Raw genomic sequence first — 7,990 nt, forward strand, 5'->3', positions numbered from 1 at the left:
AGTTCCCCTTCTGCTCAAAGAACTCGCACCACAAAACTATGGAAACAACGCCTCACCAACAAGTCTACACACGGCTTCAGCCTTCGACCCACTCCCTTCCGCACACAAAATGACACGAAAACGAAAAGACTGTGATGCAAAGGTACACAAAAATTGAAGGCTGCAAGGCAAAGAAAGAAGTTAGGGCTAACGACGATTATGGCACCAATGAGTATGGTTGGTAAGGGAAAAAAAAACAAATCGAACGGTCCAGAGGTATATGGAAACACAAAAAATAACGAGTACGTACGTGTATATACACAAATAAATATATGTAAAAGTCTCTTTACTACCACATTCAGGATGACGAAGTTTCAGTGATCCAAATCCAATTCGCACTTAGCTCAAAATCAAACGATCGCGCACGCGCCTTACCCACTGGGTGGGGCACTATGCTTTATAACAGTAACACAAATCAACTCCCGACACTCAGGGTAGGACAAAACTTTGTCCAACGATTCACGTGAGGCGTGCAACCCCACATTCGTCGAGCCTCTAATACCGTTCATTCCCCTACCCGCCGTCTTCTGCTCTGTCTCTCTCTGGCCAGCTTCTTGTGACAGCCACCGCAGAGCCACACTGTCCAACATTTCAAACACCGTCAACGACAGCTCACCTCCTGCCCTGTTGTCATCGTTTTCCACACTATTGCTATTACTGTTGCCACTGACACCGTCCCCACCTCCAGCACTAATCATTATATTGGGAACGAAATGGCCACTATTGGTGTAGCCGTGCACGATGTCACCAATCCGAGTGGTTGCCATCTCTCGGCGTATTGTGAAGAGGTGCGCCACCATTGGACACAGTAAACCCATCACGTGCGCAGGGGACACCATGACATGGACGAAGCTTGTAATCGGAGTAGTGTCACGTGGGAGTTGTTCCTGCCGCTGCTGCCTCTGGTACTTCAACAATGCAGGGCTGCGAAGTGAGAAGGGGGGCTCACGAGCACGGGACAAGAGAGGTCGTGCGAACAGGAGCGCCACAACTTTCAACAATCGAAAGAGCAACGGGACTCTCCCCGGAATGTAGCATCCCGGTACGCTATGGTGCAACATGGCACCGCGCAACACGATTAAAAGGTGCCGCAAGTAGCGGGATACCTCACAAGAGAGCGTCACAGTGTCCACCAGCTCGCAACCATCCTCTGAGAGCATCACTTCAAGCATATTGCGCCTATTGACGACGTTTGACTCATCATTGTCTGTAGACTGAATAACCGCAGCACTTTCCATGGTGAACGATGACATGTACGTGGATAGTGCGAAACCTGCACGTAACCATTCCGGGACTGCCGTTGCGAATACACGGGCGTCACAGTACGCCACAATACGCAAAGAAGGCACGCGTCGAACCTCCCCACCCACACGGACAACGGAGAACTGCAGCACATCCATGATTGCGGACTGCACGGAGGGTGTAGCGGCAGCCAGGCCAGTTAAGCAGATAATATTCACAGGCCGTTGTTTCCCCTCTACGATATTGTTACCGGTAGAACTAGCGGTTTCTGCGCGGGATACGAAACTGCAGAAGGTTTCACTACTGGTTTGTTCGGTGAGTCGCAGCTCCAAGTACGTTGGCCCCTTCGGCATCGATGTCACGGTGGTGTTACAAGCCCCGTCATGAAGTACAAGAAGGTGTGCGGATGGCACGCAACAACATACTGAGACAAGCACGTACAGCTGCCGGCACTCGCATAGCACTGGATGGTTCGTAGCGGGCCACTGACTGGAAAGGGGATCGGGAAAACACTGGCTAAACGTGGCCGGCATTTCTCCACTGTTGAAGCGTTACAGCTACGGTATGTGTCTCAAGTGCTGTAGGACGACACTCCCAATAACATATCTTGCCACACACGTAGAGAAGGAGGGGAACGACGTTGCCCAACATTCAGTAACAAAGGAATAACACACAAACAAACCAAGGAGGAAAGGAAAGTTGCGTTTAAAAAACAATAAAGTCGCGAGGGGAACACAAAAGAAAAGCGGGAAATACTCAAGAAAAAAACGTAACCAACCACGGCTATGGCGCGCGTAAAAAGCACACAGCGCAGGACACCTCAAATAGCGCTGCGAGAGAAGGAAAAGAGAGGGTAAGAAAACGGCTGTGAGATCAATCGCTACACCACAACCATAAAAGAAATACTGAGAAGGGGCGGCAACGAAACGCATCCACTGAGGAAGCGTTCGCCCCGTTGATGGACAGGCCCCTTATCCTTTTTCGTCTTCGTGAAGCAGAAACGATAACGCAGTTTCGTGGAAACGGTATGGAAAAAAAAGAAATTGCAAGGTCTATAGTGCGTCAGGAGAATCGATGCGTGGGGAAAGTGCGTTATCGTCTCCAAAATTACTTACGTCCCAAAGCTCCTCCCCACTTAAATTGTGGGGCTCGTGGCTGCCATTGGCTCTAGTACCTGTCACCGCCCCAGTCGCAGTGCGCCGACGGGAAACTACCCTTCTAGTGTCTGAAATGTTTGTAAATGCGTGAGAAAAATCATCGTTACCCTGCAGGGCGTCAGGAGTAAATGCAGTGCCTCCATCACCAAAGGCTGTGCTTTCATTCTGCCTCTCTCCCCCAAAGACGTCAGGATACCCTATACTGCCAGGACGCTGCCATTGTTGTACCGTTGCCGCTTGGTTGTCACCTACCGATGCGTCGAAACCCCCCACAGCTCCTGGGGCCAAACCCGCTCTATTGAGAGATAAGTCACTGAGGTTATCGACATTAAAAACATCAGCTAAATTGTCAGCACCACGTCCCATCATCCCTGAGCCAAACGGGGGCACGGTGTCGCCGACACCCTGCACCACAGGAGTCCCATCCGGCCTCAGTGGCTCCGCCTTTTGCAGCCCCGAAGAGCCCCAATGCATCGCGCTTCCTCCCGCATGAGGTTCATCCTCCAACAGAGAGTGCATATTTTTGAACTGCTCTTCCTGGGCGCGGGTGGCGAATAGTCTTCGCATTTCCTCCACCTGTTCGTTGTAGTCGGCTTCTGTCATAAGGGCATAACTTCGCACGATGCGGACTCGTTCCCCTCTCCCAATAGCATCACGAGCCTCCGATATGATCCTCTCCCGTGCCGCGGTATGAATGCTGAGTGCTGCCTTATCTACAGAAAGCCTTATACCAGTCTTTTCCCACGGTACGTCTGACATTGAAAAAAGGGCTATTGCCGGATCGTGTGATTTATATACCCGTGTGACAAGTCCGATTGTGTATATGATAAGGTTGACAATGGCTGCTCCCATAGCCCACTCGAGCCGGGTTCCGAACAGATGGAACCCATCAAAGCCAGACTCTAGAAGTTTCTCGTTATCTTCCTCGGCGAGCTTAGCCGCACAGAATTCCAAACTGGCACTGTAGTAAGACCGAACAGGACCTGACACCGCCACAAGCGCGATGATCGTGACGGTCAAAACGTATGCCAATACATTTAAAATGAGATGCACTGGTACGTGTAGACCAAACAAATGCATATGACGAATATTGGTGGAGTAGCAATACCCACCCGCAACACCGTTGAGGGCCGCCAGGAACTGCACAACTAGAACAGCGCGCATGTGTTGCAGCATAGAAATAATCGCAAAGGGAAGAGACTTAGCGTTGACACCCACCACCACTCCGACACCGTAAATTGGCATTATGCCTTCGTACTCGCAGTTACTCATCACCATTTCTAGCGAATCAGAAAGATTCGCGCCGGGAGCGCTGAAGCTGCCATGCATACCTGCCTGCAATCGAACGTCAGCCTCGGTTAGAAGCACGACGTAACTAATGACGAAAATCGCCGCACCCAACTGATAAAGTACCCTCATTACTCGTTCAACCCTCTGTCGGGGGGACGTAGGAAACGGAAAGACGAAAAACATGACAGCTCGCTCAATGTATGCCGAGAGAAGAGCGAAGAAAAAAGGAGGGAGCTGGTTTGGTACAACGCAGCTCCTAAGTTTATGAATATGTGTATTTATGTATGTATGGTACGACTTTGCTTCACTAAGGGGAAAACCTGAAGCGTTTGAAAACTCTTGTGTCTCTACTCTACTTTTATCGGAAGTATCGGTGTAAGTTCTCTCTGCGACAACACCTTAGATAAATTCAAATGGAGGAAAAGAGAAAGTTAGAGCAGAATAAGAAGCAATATAAATAGAAAATGCAAAAGCCACCTCATCAAAGCACCTAGCACAACAACGGCGTGAGAGTTACCGGTAAAGGTGTATTAAATAGACACGCTCTCCGCCACGCATCGACATGTACTCCACCACCTGTATTCCCCCGTGTGATCACCTGCGACGCCTCTGCTTAGAGATTCTCCACGAGTTTCCGCTCTCCCATGCGCGCAGAATTGGATTAAGGCGTTCGGCACGTTGCTCTTTCGTTAATTTCCCCTTCCGCGGTTTGCTGTAAAACGCTGGGGCGAGTTCCACAAGCCAACGTGGCTCGATGGCCAGTATCTCACGCATGTACTCGCGGCTTGTTAATTGAACCTCGTTGTACAAGAGATATTTTGGTGGTGTGTCCCGTAAACAGGACGAAGGATGAACATAAACCTCGCGCCGCTCCGCAAGCGTGGCGTAGGCCACGTCCGTGATACGTCTTGCAGCATTGAAAAAGTACCCAGCGGTAATGGCCCGTCGCACCTCCGTAAGTGAGGAGTCGTTATGATGCTCAATGTTTGTATGTCGCTTCCGCAACATTTCGCTAAGTTGGTCACGGGTGTCGCGAGCCTCCATAAGCATGCGGTGTTTTAAGAAGTTCCGCTTACACCAGTTTTCGCTCAGACCGTTGGCCACCCATGCATCGTACACAGCAAGCAGTGTAATGTGGTCACCCTCCGGTTGGTGAAACTGCCGCTTTGCTGCATCTGCCGCCTCGTGTTGATCACGCGGCCGGTAAAATACGCCACGCTTTTGAGCTGCGAGCATAGAGACTATGGTGAGCACGGGCTCGCTGCAACCCAAGTCGACAGCCGTAAGAAGTGTCTTGCTGTGCGAGGGATCAATGGGCAAATGAGCCATACGACCTCCCAGCGGCGTCAGAAGCCCATCCTCATCCAATGCCTCGAGGTAGCGCAACTTTTGTAACGCCGTCACCAGCGTCTCTTGGGGAGGTGGATCCATGAGGTCCAGAGCGAAGAGGTCATTAATTCCCATTGCCTTCAATTGCAGAACTACGTGGAACAAGTTCGAACGCTGAATATCAGGAACGGTGGCAGGGTCCATATCCTGGCGAAACTGAATCTCCGTGTACATACGAAAGCACTTGCCGGGCCCAATACGCCCTGCACGCCCGGCCCGTTGACGCGCTTGTGCTTGCGAGATGGGCATGATTTTGAGTTGCTCCATCCCTGTCTTCGGGTCGAACACATTTTGCTTACTATACCCGCTGTCCACCACGTAAGAAAGGTTACTAATTGTAATGGAAGTTTCTGCGACATTTGTGGCGAGCACGACCTTCCTGCAATGTGGCGGCGTCGGCTCGAAAACGCGTGACTGCACATCTTGTGGCAGTGTCGCAGTTAAGGGGAGGATGAGCATGTCCGGCACCGGGAGGTCACTGAGGCCCCGAAGCCGCTCCATCCAGCGGAAGAGACGGTCACCACCAAACTCAATCTCCTCTTGTCCTGTAAGAAATACAAGGACATCGCCTGGTGGCTCCTCAAGATGTAACTTCATCACAGTTTTTAGAGCACAGTCGAGGTAATCCTCCGTTGGCTCCGCAAGGAAATACGTGTCAACAGGAAAAGTGCGACCTTCGATAAAAAACACATCGTGGACGTTGAAGTACGAACAGAATTTCTCCCTCTCAAGTGTGGCAGAAGTGACAATAACTTTTAGTGTTGGCCGCTTGTGTGTTGCGTTGCGTACAATTGCAAAGAGCAAATCAGTGTTGACCGACCGCTCGTGTGCCTCATCGAGGATGATAACGCTATACCTCTGAAATGAGTCATCAAGAAGGGCTTCACGCAGCAACATACCGTCTGTCATGTACTTTATGCACGTGAGGGAAGATGTGACATCGCGAAACCGGACAGTGTAACCGACTTCCTCACCGAGGCGGCAACCGTACTCCTCGGCCACACGGATTGCAAGTGTCTCCGCCGCCACTCGCCGGGGTTGGGTGCAACAAACAACACCGTTCTTACCGTAACCGTGCTCAACAAGATACTGAGGAATTTGTGTTGTTTTGCCACTGCCAGTTTCTCCCACCAACACAGTTACTGCATGTGCATCAACGTGCTGTAGGAACCGATCACGAAATGCATAAATGGGCAGCGAACGACGCTGCTCTGCAAGGCTCTCAGAGGTTTCCATCATACCGAAGCGGGGCTTCTCCCCGAAACTGTGTTTCATCCACGGTGGAAGCGCAGAACGAGAACCACGGCCAAGTCCGCCCCTATGGAGGTGTTCTTCCGGGCGCTCTAATAATTCCCGATCGAGGAACGTATTGCCCTTGTAGTGGGTTCCATCCTCCTCGTTATTACCCTCCTCATCATCTCCCTCTTCCTTTCTGTCAGCAGCATCATTCGGTTCATAGAAACCGCGCGCCTGCTCTGCCAACCGCTGCTGCCGCCGCTCCTTCGCTTGAAGAATCTGCCGCTCCTTGTTACGTTGCTGCTGCGCCAAGGCAGCACGCTTCATGGTATTAGTTTCAATCTCTTCGGCGCAAGCTTGTTGCACGACGCGGCGTGCAATGATGGCTTCTCGCTGTGCCGGTGTGCTCGCCCTCATCAACTGCTCGGACGGCAACAACGCCCGGTAGTTGATGGGTTTGTGTCGCACCAACCCACGCAAGAACAGGGGTTCTTCTTCATTCAGCTCCACCTGCTCCACATCCTCATCATCCGTCTTAACCTGAAGTAATTCCGACTCATCCAGTAACCCGGTGCGTACCAACTGCGCCAACTGCATTTTCTCCTCCGCTCTCACCTTCATCGCCGCTCTGCGCTCCGCGGGGTCCACTGAAAGGTCCTGCAAAGTCCTTTGTCTACCGGCGGCGCTGTCGCCTCCCTCGTTTGCATCCCGTCGGGCCTCCTCTTCCTGCAGAATCTTTTGCCTGAGAGTTTCTTCAATTTCCCGCCGTTCCTGCTCCACGATGGCGAGTGCCCCAGCTGCGAGACATTTCGACCAGTCGATGTCACCCAAAAGTGATCGCATTAGGCACGCAAGGTCCTGCAACTGCGAGAGCTGTATGGGTGGCTCATCATTCTCATCTCCATTGATAGCGCTATCAAGCGCGTCAACCAGCGACTTGTTTCTCTCCTCTGCTGAAACTTCCTTCAAGTCATCACTATCCCGTTTTTTTTCATTCGCCTCAGCGAAAAGAGAAACAAGCCCCTCCACGTCATCATAAAGTCCCTCTGCCTCCGCCGCACTCTCCGGCCTACCAAGCACGTGCTCTAGCCTGTGGTACAGCTCATTTTTGCTGTAAATGAGTTGCAATTTCCTCAGCACACATAACTCATCGCTCATTACCTTTTCGCCGCACTTTTTTCCCGGCGCAACCCCCACTACAGGCGAAGCAGCAGCAGCACTGAGGAAGGCAGAGCCACTGGGCAGTTAATGGAGGAAATGGGGAGAAAAGAAAAGAAGAACGCAAGGGATGTTACAGTTACAGTGATCACGTAATAGAAAAATATGTCATGTATGGAGAGGCACACACACATATATTATTTATGTAAGGTATGAACCAAAAATACTCGTAGGGAAGTAAAAGCATGGCCTCCCAATGAAGAGGGACACTGCGTAAAGGGAAATTGGAAATCCCAGGCTTAACAGAGGGCGGTTGAATTTAAGATAGAGCCAAAAGAAGAGACAATGGGGAAAAAAAAAACAGCGGTACGAACAAGAAACTTTCAAAAAAATAAAATGAAGTTAACGATCAGGTGTGAAGGGAAGTGGGTCACGTCCGGAAAGAAACACACGCAATAAACCAGCGATGAGGTAAAAAA

At 51.0% G+C, this 7,990-nt stretch overlaps 2 protein-coding genes and 1 pseudogene across 3 annotated transcripts; all 3 read right to left on the minus strand.

The window, feature by feature from the left end:
- Positions 1-410: 410 nt before the first annotated feature.
- On the minus strand, positions 411-1,814 carry TEOVI_000416900 (uncharacterized protein; the record flags this gene model as incomplete). Its single annotated transcript, XM_067226967.1, has 1 exon — positions 411-1,814. The coding sequence occupies one exon, from the start codon at positions 1,812-1,814 to the stop codon at positions 411-413; it is 1,404 nt and encodes a 467-aa protein (XP_067083068.1).
- Positions 1,815-2,333: 519 nt separating this feature from the next.
- On the minus strand, positions 2,334-3,911 carry TEOVI_000417000:pseudogene (annotated as a pseudogene). The gene has a single exon. A coding segment is annotated over exon 1 (1,578 nt).
- Positions 3,912-4,322: 411 nt separating this feature from the next.
- TEOVI_000417100 (pre-mRNA splicing factor ATP-dependent RNA helicase, putative) lies at positions 4,323-7,511 on the minus strand (the record flags this gene model as incomplete). The annotated part of the gene is made up of 1 exon (XM_067226968.1): positions 4,323-7,511. One exon carries the CDS (start codon positions 7,509-7,511, stop codon positions 4,323-4,325), a length of 3,189 nt encoding a protein of 1,062 aa, XP_067083069.1.
- Between the last annotated feature and the right edge of the window lie 479 nt (positions 7,512-7,990).

Source organism: Trypanosoma equiperdum (assembly GCF_001457755.1).
Source record: "Trypanosoma equiperdum strain OVI genome assembly, contig: ctg_878, whole genome shotgun sequence".
Taxonomy (NCBI): Eukaryota; Euglenozoa; class Kinetoplastea; order Trypanosomatida; family Trypanosomatidae; genus Trypanosoma; species Trypanosoma equiperdum.